This window comes from Heterocephalus glaber, unplaced genomic scaffold (assembly GCF_053883595.1).
Source record: "Heterocephalus glaber isolate CG9 unplaced genomic scaffold, H.glaber_assembly_v1.0 deba00001720, whole genome shotgun sequence".
NCBI lineage: Eukaryota > Metazoa > Chordata > Mammalia > Rodentia > Bathyergidae > Heterocephalus > Heterocephalus glaber.
This window is the reverse complement of record NW_028258433.1, coordinates 7720187-7740491: the sequence shown is the minus strand read 5'-3', so window position 1 is coordinate 7740491 and position 20305 is coordinate 7720187. Positions and strand designations below refer to the sequence as shown.

Sequence of the window (20305 nt, the reverse complement as noted above, 5' to 3'; positions counted from 1 at the left end):
TACGTGTGTTTTCATTGCAATGGTGGGTAGAGGTGGTACTGCTGTCAAATTCTATGTTTTGCCTCTGTCCTGTATTTTTTTAGACATTATTATCAGTCTCACTCTGGGAGGATCAGTATCATAGCCATTGTTTGGAAAGTTATTCACAATCAAAAAGGAGAGAAACAAAGTAGGTTTAGTCAGGAACTGGCTTTTTTGTAGCTTCTGTCCAGAATCACTTTCGTCCAGATTTTATTGGCTAGGAAAAGTCACATGACCATGCCCAAGCTCCCTGAAGCAGGGTAGTGCCAACCCATCAGGTACTCAAAAGGAAGGAAATAATGAAACTTATGTGAGCGACTAACTCTTAATATTACCAAAAAAAGAAAAAAAAGAGGAATGGAGTGGAGTGACAGAGGACAGAGGTAATGAGAACTCTCAAAGAATAGTGGATAGAAGTCCCAAGACAAGAGTTAAGCAGAGACTGAGAGAATATTTAATGTACATTACATGTAGACTTTTAGTTCTATTGAAAAGGTTGGAAAATTTTAGTGAACAATAAAAGAGCAAGAGACAACTCCAGAAGAGTTGTTAAGGCAAAAAAAAAAATGTTCGCCTATAAATACAATTTACAAGAAAGGGTAATACACTCCAAAATTGTGATATTACTATAATGGGAAAAATGCTGAGAAAAGTAGCAATTTTCCCCCTTATTTTTAAGAAATAGGTAAGGGCAGTATGTTAAGAGTGAAATGCTATAACAAAGTTAAAAAAATTTTTAAAAATGAAAAACCAAATAGAGAATAGAATGGTGGTTACCAGGGACTGGGTGGGGAGTAGGGTGAATTGAATATATTTTGATTCAAGGATATAAAATTCCTGTTAGATAAAAGCAATAAGTTCAAGAGTTCTATTGTATGACACAAAGACTACAGTTAATAATTACATTGTATTCCTGAAAAATGCTCAGAGTAAATGTAAAGTATTTTTACCACAAAAATTATGACAGGTTATGTATACATTAATTAGATTTAATCATTCCAGAAAGTATATATAAGTCAAAACATCATGTTTTACATGATGCAATTTTATTTGTCAATTTGAAAATAATAAAAAGAAAAAATTAAAAAGAAATGTTATCACTGCAATGAATATGTGCTCATTTTCCTTCAGAATTGCTTTATATATAATGTATATTTGCACAGTATATATAATGCATATTTGTATCTGTTATGTATATTTGTATGAGTAGGCAAAATAACTCCTGAACTTGTCCTATCTAATGCTATTGAAAGGCTTTGTAACTGAGCTGAATGCTATCCCAGAAGGCCTAAAATTATGGAGCTGCTCTCCTTTCTAAATTTCCAGTGCAAAGAAAATAGAGTGATGGAAATCTTTTGCCTAAGAAAACTTTTTTGATTCTTTTCATGATGGTTGAACTATGTCACTTTCTTACGTTTTGCTCACAGTTTTTCAGATTTAAAAAAAAAATACAAGGATTAAAACACATCAGTCTATTTGTTTATACAGATTACACTGTCAATATCCCCACATGGCAGAAAACTCAGATATGATGATAATATAATCAAGTCTCCTAGATAGGTGACTGGAATGCTATAGATGAAGGCTGGTTGCCATCAGGCTAGTTACTGAAAGGGAACTGAAAAGACAGGTAAGTGCAGAATAAAATTACCACAAGTTTTATAGTAAGATCAAAGGTAAAAAAAAAATCACTTCTTGGTCTTTTGGCTAAGATCAAGTGCAAAGGTAAAAAAAAAAGTAGGACAGCATGTGGAGAGAAAGATTTAAAGTTCTTAAGATGAAGAGACCACACAAAAGAAAAGAGAAAGACAGATACTGGTTACAAGAGATGCACGAGGTGAAATTGTGAAGAAGCCATAAGAAAATAGGCTGTTTTAAAAAGGGTTAAGGACAGTTCTTTCTTCAGAAAAAGGATAAGAGTGGGAAAAGTTTTCCCTTATTTTTCATACATAAATTTAGTTTGGTTAGTATTGATGAAGGACTCTAGACTTAAGTAACATAGATATTACTTCATTTCCATAAAGTTATAAACTCCTTGGTGTTATTTGAGTCTTTGAAGAGAAAATGTGATTTTAATTTTTAACACCTGGTACAGTGTAAACAATCTAATATTGATTAAGCATCATTGATTAGTAATCTACTAGTAAGCAGACATTAATGTGAATTCACCTCTTGTTACCAGAGGTATAAGGTCAGGTGATTGGTAATAAGACCCATAATACTTCTTTTATTTCTCTGCAATCTCAGTTTATTCATCATATAGTTCATGTTTATAATATGTGATTAGATATTAAATATATCTTTGAAGCAAAATTCAGGTTTTATTCATGTTTGGTGACAGTAAAGCCAAAGGAAATTCATACTACAATTTTCATAGTAGTCATACTACAGCATTAAGGTGACAAGAATTCTACTTTAGTGACATTGATGGGAAACAGAAAAATTCTTATATATATAATATAATATATATTATATAAAAATTAATCAACAGGAGGAGTTGTTAGCAGCACCAACTGTATCAGAATAATCTTTAAGGACAAGGCCCAGGCACCAGAATTATTCTGAAGTGCCCAAGTGCTTTCTGCTGAGACCCCCGACTTCAGTCACTTTTCTCCCCTGCAAGACTGCACATACAAGCCTCAAAGTACCTCACTTGCTAGCTGCAATAACTCACTTGATAACAAATGATGTGTATTTTTTTCTAAATTGTTCAGCTACATATATTTCCTTCTACTAGTTTATAATAAACTAATGCATCATAATCCCATCAAAACAAATGATGCATATATATCATTTTATATTATTTTACAGAAACACACATTTGTTTTGTTATTTAAAAAGTATTTATAAATATATATACTATATAACTGATTCCAGAAGTTTCAAGAGCAAGTTTCAATAATTACATATAATAGTGAAAGGGAATTTACAAAAAAAATAGTGAAGGGAATTTACAAAAAAATAGTGAAGGGAATTTACAAAAAAGAATACAGATGAATTTGACTCCTGACTACACAGAGAGTGAAAAACAGGATACATGGAGAAAGGGAAGAAAACTTTATTATCTAAAGACTCTAACAATTTTGACATAGAGAGTTAGAGAATTTGCTTAAAACAAAGTTAATGGATTCATGAGGATATATGTGGCAGGCCAATAAAAATAACTTACTGTTTTCTAACAGGGACAAGATTTTGGAAATGATGTGGGAAAATACATTTTAAGGTCTTACCTTCCAAGTCATTCTAGAAAGTCTTTTAAGAAAACACACACACACACACACACACACACACTCATGTGCACACACAAACACACACAGAGCTACTGAAAAAAAGGAACAACCTAAGGTAAAAATTTAACCTCAGACATCAAGTTTTTACCTTCATAAGGAAACTTACTCGACTTCAGATTTGAATGGCTACAGAGAACTGCCAATTCTTTAGAAAGTTTGTCACAATTTTTAAAGTCTTCTATGTTGATGCATACAATTTCTTTAAGATGAAGAACTATTTCAGGGAATTGGATCTCATATTAAGGACCCTTTGAAACTAAACACTTTGAAGACAAATAAGTTCCAGAAGGATGACAATGAAATCCCTATGTTCTCTTCACAATCACTTTATGGTAGTTAGATGACCTAGTAGAAATATCAGACCCAGAACATAATTTTTTCAAATCAGTTTCTCCTCATCAATGTCAGTTCAACACACGTTTCTCATTCTTTGTTCTTTGTATACAATTAAATAGACCGATTTTATATCTTTAGAGATTCAATCCATCTTAAAATTTTGGAAAAATATGGAAAATATTATGAGGGAAAATGGGAGGGGAAATTGAAATTTTAGTCTTCTGGTAATCCAGGGTTGATTTTGGATTTTGTATATCCTTAATGTCTACATCATATCATTAACTGCCACTAAAAAAAGCAGGTGTGCTCCTTAAAATTTTCAATGTGAATATTCATTATAACATGCTGATAGGCTGGGCAGCAGCTAATGAATTAAATAAGGACAAGAACTGAAGTAAAAAGGTATTGTGTTAAAAAAACAGGTATTAATAATTTTTCAGTGTATGCAAAACATAAGCCAAAGAATATAAATGAAAAGTAAAGTACCATTTTTATTTTTTACTTCTTGCTTTTATGAATATATTACTAGAAACTTATAGGAAAAATTAAGTGCATGAACTGAAAAATCAATGATCAGTTCAAAGAGAAGATTACTGATATGAAGGTCAATTATGGAAAAATTATTAGGCAATAGGGGATTATATCTAGTTGGTTACTAAGAGAAGAGTTAGTGTACCATATGACAATAGCCATAAGGTTTCCCATAATTTTAGCAGATCATTAATTGTTAAAATCAGCACACTTTATTACAAAAGTTCTTATTAATACATGTATGTTACTCAGGTTATGCTTATTATAAAAAAATGGATATTTTACTAGATATTATATTTAAAGAGATCATCTTCTGTCACATTAATACATATAGGATACACACTGTCATTTCTCATTATCCATGGGATACTGGTTGAACGATCTCTGCGGGTACCAAAGTCCCTAGGTGCTCAAGACCCTTATAATATAGTATAGTAACTGCGTATAATTTATGCAAATGTATCTATACATTATGAATGATATGTAGATTACTTATCAAACCTGATACAATATAAATGCTATGTAAACATCTGTATTGTTTAGGCAATAATGAAAAATATTTGTATAGGTTCAGTACAACTGCAATTTTTTTCCAAACATTTTTGATCTGTGGTTGGTTGAATGAACAGATGCAGAACTCTTGGATATGGAGAACAAACTATTTATATGTTAAGGTCACTTGCTAAGAAGCTGTGTTTTTACAACATAGTATTTTTAGAGCATGGCATTTTTACAACATAGTATTTCAGTATCTTCTGAACAAGATAATACATTTGTATGTTAAGTGGTTGAGGATATTTATTTCTTACTGAAAAAAAAAACTGCTCCTAGAAATAATCAGAAGAAATCAAGAAAACAATTTTACGTTATTTCTTTACTTGACGCTGAAGACTATGCAGCATTTTGTACATGCTAAGCTTGTGTTCTACCATTGAACTGCAAACCTCTGGCCTGTAAATGTTAATTTTATTAAATAAGAAAGAGGAAATGTTTCAGAATTGAAGATCTCTTTAGGTAGAAAAACTGAAATTAGTTTTTATAAATTTTCAAGATTTGTGATTTTTTAAAATTAAAAATAAAACCAAATACGCAACATTTTAAATAATCGGTGTTTATCACATTCAAGTATTTACTTTAAATGTTTCCAACAGCTGGAACCACCAGTAGTACATGCAAGACTGTCCCATTGAGTAGCCTGTACCACTGGTGGGAGAAATGCTTCTAATCACTTTTACTGGTCTTTTAACTAATAAAATTCAGAGCTATCAGTCAGTGAGACATATGAAATATAGTCCTGTCATGAATGTGTTAAGATTTAATAGATGTGATTTTGAAAAATTTCTGTTCTTGAAATTAAAATTTGGTAGAACAAGAAATTTTGAAACAAAAACAATAAATCAAAATCCTATACTAGTCTGTATTAAATAATAATGACTGCTTTTCTCTAATTTCTATGATTTAACATGAAAAAGATTTTTTACACTTGTTCAACAGAACATATTTATTAAAAGCTATTATGTGTCTGAATTGTGACACTAATTTAACACTAATTTGTCTTATTGTATTTTAGTATCATTTTTGGTGATGCTGTCATATTATTTTCAACTCAGAACAGGTATTCCATCAGGATGTTCCTTAAAATGTTGTAACTTAAGGAAAGTACAATAAAATATAAAGGAAAGTATACCACTAGCATCAAGAGCCATATAAGGTATTCATGTACATCACAAAAGTGTTAGAAATTGCTAACGTACTACACAGACACTTTTTGAAAAATGTTCATAATTATTCTAAAGGTAAAATAGACACAAAATATTTTAGTACATTCTGAGGGAGTTTTTGTACAGTTATATTTTGTGACTATCATCTGAACTTCCACATTCTTACAATTTAAAAAATTATAAAAACTGCCTTGTTTTTAAGAATGAGTAGCTAATGTCACATATTTGAATGTGACAATGCTACATTGACCTGTTGATGCTCTGCCCTCTTCCTAGGCTATTTACTTATGCATTCCCACACCTCAGGCTTAGAGCACACATGATGTCAAGCATGCTTTGGCCAAATAATATATTGCCCCATGCCACTGATCTAGGTTACCATTTAAAAATAGTATGAATTTCCAGTATTAAATTTTGAATATCAAGACCCTATTATACTTCATTGGAATAAAGCAGAAATACAAACTAAGTTTTATTCGCATTTATTCACGAATAATCATACAGTAATAAATGTATCAATAGATGTAAGAATTTCAGTGTTGTAGAGAGCCTTATTGAATATATATATATATATATATATATGTTTTAACTCAGTACAAGAATCTTTGAAATACAATTAGCTAACATTTAATAATCTACTAAATTCTAGGCTTCTACACAGCTTGATCTAATTTTAGACTACATTAACATTAAAAATAGAAAAGCATAGCCATTTATTAAGAGGTGATGACCAATATGGCATCTACTAGCCATATCTATCTATTACAGTCTCTTGAAATGTGAACTGATAGATGCCTTGAGTACAAAATAGATATCTTGTATGGAATACTTAGTATAAAATAAAAAGGAATGCAAAATATATCATCAGTTCTATTGATAATGCACTATAATGTATTTACATTAAGCAAAATATTTTATTGAAATTAGTATCTCCTACTAATTTTTAATCGTATTTAATGTGGCCATTAGAAAACTTGTAATCATACTCAATCCACACATTTTATTTCCAATGGACAATATCTGTCTAAAGTATGAATTTGGAAAATATATCTGTAAATTATGTTATAATATCATTTTTGCTCACATTAATAACAAGAAAATTAATTTGTATTCATATACAGAAATGGTTTGAAAGAAGACACATTAAATGTTCAATAGTCATTTTTCTTTTGTGGTGAGAACATAAAATTTTAAAACATATTATTCTAAATTTTTAAAAACATAACTACTTAAAGTCATTATTGATCTTTCATGAGCATATATGAATTTAAAGTCTGTAATTTACATAGGTAGAAAAGTATTACTTTTTCTTTTTTTTTTTTTTTTTTTGGTACTGGGGATTGAACTCGGGACCTTGCGCTTGCGAGGCAGGCACCGGAACCACTGAGCTAAATCCCCAGCCCCGAAAAGTATTACTTTTTCCCCCCACAGAAACTATTTTTTGCATAAAAAAATCAACTAGGGCTTCTATGTTTAACTAACTTTTTTGTTGTTGTTGTTGTTGCTTTGGTATCGGGGATTGAACTCAGATCTTTGCTCTTGTGAGGCAGGCAGTGGAACCACTGAGCTAAATCCCTGGCCCCTATGCTCAACTACAACTAACTTTAAATAAAGGTCCCAAGATAACTTAATGTGCAAGGAAATGTCCACATACTGAGGAGTGAAGCTGCACCTCTACCTCATATCACATGCAAAAATTAACTCAAAATAGATCAAAGACACAAACTAAGGAATGAAAAGTATAAAATACTTAGATGAAAACATTGAGATAAATCTGCATGAGCATGGATTTAGTGATGGAATCATAAATATGATCCTAAGAGCCAAGGCAACACAAACTAAACTGATTAACACTGAAATGAAAAACTTTGTATAGCAAAGGATACTAACAAAAAATGAAAAACAGTCTACACAAAAGGGCAAAATGTTTGCTAATCATATATCTGATAAGGGTTTAACTTCTAGAATATGCACAGAACACATACAACACAGCAACAACCAAAAATAAAAATTTAAATTAATAAAGGATTAGAATAGAAATTGGACAAACTAAGATATAACAATGGCCAATATTCATAGGAAAATACGTTCAATATCATTAGTATTGAAGGGGAAAGGAAAGAAGGGAAAGGAAAAATTATGAGAAAAGGAAAAATTGGAAACAAAGTCTTTGTAAATAGGGAAGGGTGGAGCAGGTGAAGGGAGGACAGGGAATGGGGAAAAAATAAGAACCAAGATACATCATGTACAGGTACAAGTACCCAATGATAAATGTAAACATATTGAATATCTAAAATGTACCAATAAAAGAATTTAAGCAAAAAAATCATTAGTTATCAGAGAAATGCAAATAAAAATCAGAATGAGATACCACTTCACTCTTATTAGGATGGTTATAATTAAAACAAAAGAAAACAAAAACAGAAATAAAAACATTAGAGAGAATACAGAGAAAATGAAACCTTGTACATTCTGGGAATGTAAAATGGTACAGCTAGTATGGAAAATATTTTAACATTTCTCAAAAAGTTAAATATAGAATTACAACATTATGTAGCAAGTCCACTATTATGTATATGCCAAAAGAGACTCTAACAGATTACACACCAATGTTCAGAACAGAATCATTCACAACAGCCAAAAGATGGAACCAATACAACTCTTCATGAAGAGATTATTGGATTAACTAAAACTGGTACTATACATACAATAGAATATCATTCATATCTTAAAAAGGAATGAAGTTTCAATATATTCTAAAATATAAATGAACTTGTAAACATTATGTTAACATAAACGAAACATAAAGACAAAGCATGATTCAACTGTATGAAATACAGAATATTCAGAATAGGCAAATTCACATAGAAAATGCATTAAAGTTGTGGTGGGAGAGAAAAAATGGAGAATTATTATTGAATATGTACAGAGATTTTGTTTGGAACGCTGAAAATCTTGAGAAGTAGATAGTGGTTAGGGTAGCATGACATTGTGTACATAATTGATGTCCCTGAATTATAGATTTCAATTCAAATGGCATATTTTTGTTATCTATATTTTATCATAATAAATGCAAAAAATCAAATCATCTTAGCAACTATATATGTTACTTTTTATGAATAACTCAGTAAGTCACTAATAAATACCTATAGTACTTGTAAGACACTGTTAGGTGTGCATGGCAGAGTAGTGCGTAAAACAGAAGGCATTTCTGGAAATGGAAAAATAAAATGAACTTAAGTATGGTATAAATATATGTGAATGAATAACACTCATACAGACGTGTTCAAAAACTCTACAATTTTTTACGTCACCTTCTTATGTAATATTTCTTTTTAGATTATTTAAATAAACAATATTTTAAAAAGTAAATGGCAGATAATTTTTATGATAATGCTATGTAAAACTTATTTTCTCAACTGGTTGCATAGAGTGCTTTAAAAAAGGAAATGCTGGAAATGAGGTCTATTCTATAGAAAACTGCAATATAACAGATAAAGAAAATGTCTTTTATATGTCTTTATCATATAAAAGAATATCCATTTACAATAAATAAATAGGTACCTCTATTTCCTGTCCAGCACCAGAATGCTAAGGGAATGTTGAAGAGGTTAGAACTATATACTAAAAAAAAGCTTCATGAAAGAAACAAGTTTGAAATAACTGAAAGATCTGAAGTAACAGCATCTATTAACTGGAAGATCTGAATTATTATTGCATTAATATATGGAAGAAAACTTCATTTAACTAATAAGAGAACGTATGTAAAGACAGAGAAAGTGGAATAATGTCTGTAGTCTAGACTACTGAATTGTACTAATACTAATACTAATACTAATTTCCTGGCTGTGACACTGTACTAATATTACATAATGTCTTTATTGAGAAAGCTTGGGGAAAAGTACATGAAATTCTATGTACTATTTTTGCAACTCCCTGTGATCTATAATTACTTTAGCAATAACAATATAACCATTGAAAAAATTATTGTGAGGAAATTAGCAATTGAAAAAAAGTGACACAGAAAATTACTTGCTACAAGATAGCCAATTAAAAATAATTTATGCTGAAACAAACTAGCTTCAAAGGAAGATCTACCAAAAGCAAAAGAATGTGTAATAGTGGCAATACTATGAAATATATACATATTATTTTCACTACTTTTCAAAGTTGTTATAATGTCTGAAGAATTCACACAATATAAACATAAGAAAATAAATATGTGGGGAAAAAAACAATTTTGTAGCAAAACATGGTAGGATGTTTAGGTCAGGGAGATAGGACTACTGTGAGCATTCCAGAGTAATCCTTACCTCCAAATACATTCTTTCTGTTCTTCCACAGACATTTGAGCACTCTTATGGAGGATCCTACCGGTGGCTAAAGCTTATTATTTGTGTCAATTTTATTACAGATATGATATCACAGGTATCACAGTATGAGAACTCAGACATAAGACTATTGTTTCCCTTTTGATTTTACACACACTTTCACACTGATGATTTCTGATCTTTTATCCACCATCTTCCACGTCTATAACTGGGGTTGGATGTAAGATAATATTTAGGGATGTAGTGTTATATGATATACAAATACAAAATATACTAAAAATCACTTAGAAAAAGTATTTATAACATAAACAAGACTGATTCAAAATGTGTTGTACCTGCAGAAGAATGCATGTAGAACCCTATCTCTTATCAGTTACAAAATTTCAAAATTAATTAAAGACTTAACAAACAGCAAATAAATGTATGAAAAATATTCAATGTCACTGGTCATTTGACAGATGCAAATTAAAAGAATGCTAAGATTCCATCGCACTCCAGAAAGAATGGCTATTATGAAGAAATCAATCAGTAACAAATGCTGGTGGGGCTGTGGGGAAAAAGGAATCTTTCTCCACTATTGGTGGAAGTGTGGATTGGTGCAATCATTATGGAACTCAGAATGGAGATTCTTCAAAAACTAAAACTAGACATTCCATTGGACTCAGCTAATTTCCTTTTTGGTGTCTTTTTGAAAGAATTAAAAACATCATACCACAGAGTTGTTTGTACACGCATGTTTACAGCAGCACAATTTATAAAAGTTAAATCTTGGAAACGGCCCACATGCCCATCAATAGATGAATGGGTAAAGAAGATGTGGTTTTTTTATACAATGGAACACTTCTCTGCCATAAAGAAGGATAAACTTAAGACATTTCTAGGTAATAGATGCACCATGAGATCAAATATTTAAGTGAAATAAATCAGACACACATGTATAAATATCACATTGTTTCTCTGATCTGAGAAACTGAAAGGGTAAAGAAGGAACAAAATGTATGATCGATACTGGGAAACAAGAAAATGTTCAAATGGGAAGAGAAGCAACTAAGAGGGGAGAGGGAAAGAAAGGAAAGGAAAAGGAAAAAAAGAATAGAAGGAAAAAATAGAAATAAAACGTTTGTAAATAAGGAGGGTAAGAGGTTGAAGGGGGAGGGGACGGGGAAAAAAGAAGAACCAAGTTATATTATATACAACTACAAATCCCACATGATAAATGTGATATATATATATATATATATAAATAAAGTGTATCAATAAAATTACAAAAAAAGTTGAATTGTAAACCATTCCCTTGGGAAAAAAGGAATTAAAGACTTAAAAGTGGTACTTTGGTTCACAAACACTTTTGTTTGCAAATAACTTAGTTCACAAACAGAAGCTTTTGACAAAATTTTGTTTTTGTTTGGAAATACTGCATCTGGTGACAAATGGGACCATGACCATCTTTCCTACACAAACACAAATGGGGCCATATTTTCAAAATCCTGTAACAAATTAAATTTGTGAACTGAGGTACCTCTGTATAAGACCCAAAACTATGTAACTAGTAAAAAAAAAAAAATCATGTATAGAGGAAATGCTTCAAGACATTGGAATGGGCAAGGCTTTTTTTGGACAAGGTGCCAAAGACACAGAAAACAAAAGCAAAAATGGACAAATGAGATTAATTGGAACTAAAACATCTGCACATCAAAAGAATTAATAGAGTGAGAAAAACAATTTTCAGAATGTAAGAAAAAACTCAAATAGATATTTCTCAAAAGACAGAGGAATGGAAAACAGGTATATGAAAATATGTTGAGCACATCACTAATTATGAGGGAAATACAAATAAAACCACAATAAGATATTGTCTCAATGAAGTAAGCAAAGCCATTACCAAAAAGATAAAGGACAAGTTCTGATGAGGACCTGGAGAAAGGGAACTTTTGTACACTGTTGGAGGGAATGTACAGCAGTACGGCTACTATGGAAAATAATATTGAGTTAAATGTGACCTAATTTGATAATTTGGAGAATTTGATGATAACTAGAATTTCATGATATTTCAAAAGACCCTGAAAAAAGCATGTAGTTAGTTTCTGGTTTTCTTACACTTAATAGTATTATTTATTATATACAACCAAATTCTTGTAATCCTGAGTACTTATTAATGAATGTTATTTAGTAGGCCTCCATAGTCATCACATATGTATATATTTAAATCTTATTTTTATTATATTGGGAAGAAAAAAATACATCTTTTTGTTTTGTACTATCTGACTCAACTGTATTAAATTGGAAAAAAATGAAAAAAAATTAAATGTTCAAAACCCAGATCATTTGAAAACAGAAGACTGCTTGTTCTTCAGTTGTGGTTCTTTTGTAAGTGTTGTCTTTAGAAGTCCTGAGTTATGCTTGATGACATCAGTGAAATTACAAAAAATCCCTTTAAGTATATGAAGTATTTCAAAAGGAATAAAGTCAAACAAAACCACAAAATAATTCACGCTAATAATTTCAAGCATAGATTCTAAACTAAGATTTTTGTTACTTATACATTTTTAGTTTTTAATGAGAATAAAAATGATTTATATGATTTATTAAGCATGTGTTTGCTTAGTCATTGCTTCAAGTCACAAAGTATTTAAATACTGAGAGACTTTCTTAAAGTTTTTCAATTTATAAAACATTTTCTATTGAAAGATAAAGCACAGAAAATGTGTTTGACATCTACTAAGCTTTACTTATAAAAACTTGAAGAAATCCTATGGGATAACAACACTCAATTTTTTTCTAGAGTATCTCTCATAAAGACTTCCTAGAAAAACAATCTGGAAACAATTAAAAGCTATTAAAGTATCTTAAAAATTTACTTGCAAACTATGTCTTCTATTCTTCAAAGAATATAACGTGCTAAGTATAATGAAATTAAAAATAAAAAAGGATATATAGAGAATAATAGAAAGCACGTCAACCACAGATTACTATAAAACCTAAAGCAAAGCTATGACAGATAACAGTATTACTGTGATATACAAAGGAACTGTTGAAAACACTGTATCTCACTGATTAAGCTCTTGATTTTGTCAAATATAACATACATCCATTATTTTAGTGTAGTTCATTTTGCTTCAAAATAACTGGAAACAATTTTTTTAAAAGATGCTAATAATTATAATTTTAATAAATATTAAAAATGAAGAATAGATTTCTTAAAATTTATCTTTGTGTCATAAGATTTACATGGATTAATTATCCAGAATATAATAAAAGTTGTTTTCAGCACTTGAGGAAGAATAAATAAATCATAATGATGCTAGCAATATCTTCATAAAACTTAAAATACGTTTTCCACAGGGATGTAAAATTCCACAGGGACAGGGTGGGGAGTAGACGGTATGCCATATCCCTTGGAGTTTAAAAGCCTGCCCATATGAACTGAATTATCCTTGACAAGTACCTTCAGAAACTTGTAATACAATCTCATGTAAATTTAGACCATATTTTGGATACAATCTATTGGCAAAAGTAATTTTGTTCAGGAGCTCAAATAAGAAGGAAAGAAAACCTAAAACCTTTAATAATATGGAGTATTAACATGAAATTTCCAAAATGAAAATGAAAAACATATAAAGAAAAGCATCTAATGTGTGTAGCAAAGAACAAAATGCTGCAAAAAAGTAGCATTTTTCTTTTTTTTTTTTTTTTTCAATTTTTAGCTTCCTATTTGCTCCAACAAAATTTGATCTTTCAATGGCTTATCTAAACTTGGGAGGAAGAGCACATTTTAAGCAAATAAACTGGGAATTCTACTTGTATTAGAAAGTTATTTTAAGCAAGAATTAAATCACAGTACAGCTAATATCTTACTTCTGTTTGTCATTGTGGAAACAATATTGACAGCACCAAGATAGTTATCACATATTTAATTATTTTTATTAGTTACTAGTTAGTATTTTTATTAGTTATTAGTATGTATTTCAGCATTATATGGAACTATCAATACTTTCAAAGGGCTGATTGTAAAATACAGCAGAAAGAGTGCGTGGGTCCACAGCTTTAAAGATTCATCAGGATTGACTTCTGCCTTGGCAGGATGACAGCTACAGAACTGTGCTAATTCTACAGGGATCAGCTCCATTGTAGAAGAGATGCATTAAGGCCCTTAGAAAAGAATGCTGCTTTAGAGAAAGTGATGCCAAGCAACCTCCATAGCTTCGTTTATTGTATTTATTTATCCTTATCAGAAGTCTGCTATTGTTATTTTTGTCTTGCTAATAGGTGAAAATACAATGTAAATTATTGTGAATTTGCATAGTAGAGAAAAATGGCAGTCTTAAGAAACTTGGAAAACATGTCCATTATTCTGTGCCCTTAAAATCCAGGTTCTAAACATCCAAGGAACAACTAATTATGACAGTTTTATAGTATTTCAGTTTAACAGAAAATAAAAACAGACAATTGCAGCTATTTTCCACTTGTATACCTTTTTAAATCACTAAAATGAGGCATATTTAATCAATGATGCTACAAGAAATATTTAAAATTTTCGGTGTATAAAACACTGACTTATTTTAAAAATTCAATTTAAAAATCAAAGTGAGAGTCATGTTTATAATATTGCTTTACTGAAATGCTGAAAGTGTACTGCATAGACAGCTTAAATTTCTCACTCTTCCTTTCAATCAATATCTGAGGCAAAGTTTCATCTCTAGGGCCCTTAATGGCAGGAATTCCTGGAGCCAGCAAATGAGTAATGTTAAACCTATGATTAGATGATGAGGCCATCAACGACACTAGATCCTAATGCTACATTCCTCTTTATTTCTCTGAACTGCAATCAAACCCAGGGCTAAGGAAGAATGAATTCTAAACTATTTCTTTCTAAAACCCTTAAGGCAAAAAAAAAAAGTTGATCTTCTTGAACATAAGAGGTCCAGAGAGATCTCTCAGAATGTCCCTCGAACTCAGGGCTTCATCATTAAGTGACAAAATTTTCAAATGCTTTGCAGATGAACTCCTGCTAGGGATGTTGCCTTCTTTAACGTCATTCATATCAACATTCTTCTTGGCTAAAAAGATGGAACTGGATCTAACGATTTCATTATAAACTTATTCTTAAAGAAAGTAAACCTGAAAACTGGAACTCAAAAGGTAAGTTTTTTGTTTGTTTTGTTTTAGGTGATGTTTTATGAGATCACTTGAAGCCATATTGCTGTTTATTTGGGAGTTAGCTGTGGTTTTAGGCAGACCTCAGGCCAGTTACTCTAAATGGTTTAGATGTTGTTGTTTTTTCTGTTGAGGAAACTAAGGATAAATGTAATAATTACTTATTTCAAAATATTTAACATTTATACAACTGGAAGCAGTAGAAGACTTGATACAGCTGTAATTGACCATAAAGTTTCTATTTTAGTTATCAGAACTACTATAGTGCAGTGGTGGCAAACCTATGGCAGCCGTGTTGTTTTACTTTTAGACAAAAGATGTCAATGTGTCATTTGTTTTTTCTAAACTAAAACCCCAGTGTTCAAGTTTAAGTGCAGTGTTGGTACTTTGTGATAAATAAGTGGGTTGTGGGATGCAGTTTTGGGCACTCATCTCTAAAACGTTCGCCACTACTGCTGTAGTATATACTCTTTATTTAATTTCTTATAGTGGTTAAAAAGAAACATTATCCAACAAATATATTTCTGTCTTTAATTCTAGTTATTAAAGATTAGCATTAAGTAAGTTTTTAGGATTTACTGACATATACAAATTACACATTAAAAAAAGGAAAGCTATATATAAAAGACCATTCATTAATGAGCTGTATTTGTTTAGCTACTTCGTGTAAAAAATACTTTTTATTACATCTAATTTAGTAGATGAAGACACAATGTAATAAGTTTCAAATTTTAAAAGGTGGGACTTAAGGAAGACAGTTAAAGACCTAACAAATATGCACAAACACACACATACACACATGCAGATAAAACAATAGGGAACAATAAAAGGATAGGGAGGATGCAAGAGACTAAGCTAAAGAAAGTAGGAGATCGAGAATCAGACACTATTTACATGGTAATATAGTATAGACTATTTTATTCACTTCGTGAAAATAAATGAAGTTTTAAATATTATATGTGCATACATATATAAACATGTAAATTCATTTTGTTAATCACAAAAAAAAAAAATCCTTCTATTGCCTAATGTAATCAAGAAAATGAGGTTCTGTACCTGAGAGCAAAGCAGCATAACAAGCTCAACCACGGATGTGCTGGACTTCATACAGACAAGGCCTACAACAAAGAAAGATTAAGACAAATGAAGTTACAACTGCAGAAATCACCATACCAAGGTCATTATGTAGTTTTAACTTACTTAAAACGAAATTTCTAAAATAAAGTGAATGAGAACATTCACTAACATACTTTTAAAATTTATTTTAATATACTCTGATTAATTTAGATGATGTGAAAATTACTAAAAATGGCTTCCTGTTTCAGTTATTATTTGATCAAGGCATTTAAAAATATTTAAACAAGGTGAAGGGTGATTATTATTGATAAGCTAGTTAGAACTGCTTTTACTTGAAATATATTTGCTATATGCTTGTCTCTTGGAGCAAAGAAACATTATCCTTGCAAATTTGCCTAAATTTTTTTTCTAAAAGATCAATTTAAAATAATTTGCAAATAGGTAATTTCCTATAGCTTTAAAAATGCTTCTAAACTGTCAGAACAGATATCAGAAAAACTGAAGTAAAGTGTATGTAATAATCACAATTACTCATTGATCATGTACTATCTGTTGTGCACTGTGTCAAGTGCTATATGTACATGGGCTCATTTAATCTTCATTATACTTTGTGACACAGCAGTATTCCTATTCTAAAAGTAAGAGAACACTGTGTAAACAGTTTAAAAGTTAGACATCGAGCCTTTTTCCAATTAAAAGGATGAGTGCTGTACAACACAATAAAATAAGGGGGCAAAACATAATTGCTAGTTCTTTTTTTTAAATGCCAAAATACAGGAAGATGTAACGAAGGATTAATACCCTGGATGAGTATATTAATCATGATGTTTGCTAATTTAAAATATATTTCTAAAGATTTTTCATTACTTCTTAAATTAAAAGGTTTTAAAATGAAGACTTTCTAAAAATAGGGCAAATGTAATCAATAAAAGTGTCTATTAGTAAAAAATGCCATGGTCTTCTATTAGTTTTCATTAAATAGAAAGTCAAAATAAAACTTTTTTTCTTTAAGTGATTTCCATAAAGAGTCTCAAATGTCTTGTAGACACTAGCATGTATATTTATTGTAGGTAGGAGATAAATACCCTTTTGTGCCTATTTTGCTAAAGACCCAATTCTTATTGTACAGACAGAACAAGCTGTAAAAAGGAACTGGTATTCCATTTTATCAGATCTCTGGGAAGACAGTTAACTAATGAAATAAGAGGTAGATGTGAAAAACTCATTTAAGAGACAATTGGTGAGAATGATCAGGAATTCTCATTCTCAGGAGCTAGAAAGTCAGAGAGATTAATGGAACATTTATCACCCGTTGACCACTCAACTATTTGAAAAACTTAAGTAAAAGGCCATTGCCACTGTCATAATTAAGATATGTATGCATATCAACATAGAGAATAAGGTTCTGATATAAAAATTATTCACCATATAGTCTGCCTATTAGCTTTTAATACACAATATCTTGAAATACAGTTGGAAAACCATGCAATTATATTCATTTCTCACACTAATTTTTTAAAAACAAACTTAAACCTTCTATTTTAAAGACTTTTTAAAAAGACCATTCATATTTTTAGAAATACTGCCATTTCATCATAAGAAAAATATAAACAAATGATTTATTAATGCTTTGTTCCAAAGGAACAACAATAAATTGATAGGATAGCAAAACTACAATTTATAAACACTATTTACTCTCAGTATTTTCTGAAAGACCATGTAATTTCAACTCCATAGAACCTCAAATCTTTGCTAATATATTTTGTCTAATTAGCTTTGGACAGAATAAACTATGGATACTCCTCAAAAGAAAAGGGGAAAAATACAACAAGAACACAAACAGACAATTTTGGAAGATTTATCTACCTTCAAAACTTAGGTACCTATGTGTTAATAAAAATGTTACCAAAACAAGTAGGTGAAGGCCAAAGTTCTACCAGAGACTGAAAATGGATGATTCTGAGTAACTATTATAAGCTCAAGAAAGCCTACTTATTTACTGATGCTAACAATCCTATACATATATAAATATAAATGTATGTCTCAAGGTTAGTTTATCTTTTTAGCATCTGGCAGGAAATTTATAATTAATTTGATTCATTCAATATGGCTCCTTAAAGGCAAAGTATACTGTTGGAACTTAAAAATGTATATTAAAAAACAAGATGTTATTATTGACACTTTTCCAAGTATTGTTATGATTCAAATATAATATTATCTAAATTTTACATGCTTTATAATTGACAAATCACTTTTATATATTCTGTCTCATTTGGTCCTTTTAGTAATTTTGAACTAGTTATCATTATCTTGGTTGACAGATAAAAAATGGAGTGATTCAGTGAATAATTCTAAGTGTTTCATTCAGTAAGTGTTGAAATTGGGACCTGAAGTCACATCATCTAATTAGGAAGCCCATTTTATATTCACTACAGAACTATATAAGTAATTGAATATGAAAATTATGGCAAAGTAAGATTGTGAGAAAGGTTGGAGTAGCTAATTCTAACTTAGATGATATTGACAGCTTTCTTGGTGAAGGTAGTAGTATGTATTTATCAGACAGAGGAGAAAAACATCTTAAGCAAAAAGTACAGAGGGAGCAGGGAACAAAGAGAAAAACTGAAAATATTTTACAGCTTGAGGAATGGATGAATAGATTAGAGGGGTATTTGAAAGTGGAACTTAAGGGCTATGTAAAAAAAATCAAAGAAATATAAAGACTGAAAGAAAAAATTAAAAAATGGAAACAAAGTCTTTGTAAATAGGGACGGGTGGAAGGGGTAAAGGGAGCACAGGGAATGGGGGGAAAAAAAGAAGCAAGATACATCATGTACAGGTACAAGCACCCAATGATAAATGTAAATGTAAATGTATACAGTAGTATACTGAAAATAAAAGAATTTAAGCATAAAAAAATTAAATGGTTTTGAGAGTTAAGAGGAAGATGTTAGAACAAATTATAAAATGAGGGACATGATATTAAGGACAGATTATAGCACTGGCATTCCTAGATGATACTCTGTGCTTTTGAGTTAAGAAGTAGACCCAAAGGAGCTGTGCATATGTGCCTCCCCAACAAAACTCCAGTTAGGATTGTGGGCCAATTAATAAAATGAAGAAGTGAATTGCAGGCAATATACATATGAAGGCCTAAGTAAAAGGAGACTTGCAAGTAGGAGATACTCTAATAGTGGAAAAACTGTTCACTAAGAGCTTTTAACTGTTTAGAACTATATTATTGGTAGAGGAAGTCAGATAGATAAGTGGCTAAGATAAAAGTACTTGAGAACATTAATTACATAGACAATTTTAATGTGGTCCAATCCAGAGAGCAAACAGGATGGATACTGTTTAGAAAACTAGTACCTAAAAAATTGGCAGTTTTGGTTTAACACTTAATAGGAACAGGAAATCATTTTCTACTTTGAGAACTTTACCTCCTCCTCTTGTAAAAAACAAAGCAATACAAAATATAAAGCCCTGCAACAAAGGCTACCTAAGTCAGATTAGAAACCAATAAAATCACCGTGAAGTTAGAAGTATGCCTTTCTATTTTCATTAGCACAAGGACGACAGAAAATACAGTGTTGCTGTTATAATAAACAGTGGTCAGATTCTAATGTAAATCTGTAGGTCTGAGTTTATGCAATAGCTAAATGTGATGATCCAGTGAAAATACTACGGAGAAATTTCATCTCTAGTTAAATATTCCTCATGGTTGGAGGTCAAGGGTATTTAGCATTATAAGGACAAGCAAGAAATCATACTCTTGGGTGGGGCTTCTGTTTTAAGATATGTCAACGATTTCTTTTAGTAAGGGTCCTCTTACAAAAGAGGAGAA

At 30.6% G+C, this 20305-nt stretch overlaps 1 protein-coding gene across 7 annotated transcripts in view; it reads right to left on the bottom strand.

The window, feature by feature from the left end:
- The window catches only part of Nbea (neurobeachin), a 702149-nt gene that overhangs the window by 357558 nt on the left and 324286 nt on the right, over nucleotides 1–20305 (bottom strand). For all 7 annotated transcript variants that reach the window (XM_004854743.3, XM_087199596.1, XM_013075842.3 and 4 more), the window contains one exon: nucleotides 16441–16502. In XM_004854743.3, coding sequence (XP_004854800.1) covers nucleotides 16441–16502 — 62 coding nt within the window. The remainder of the gene's footprint in view (nucleotides 1–16440; nucleotides 16503–20305) is intronic.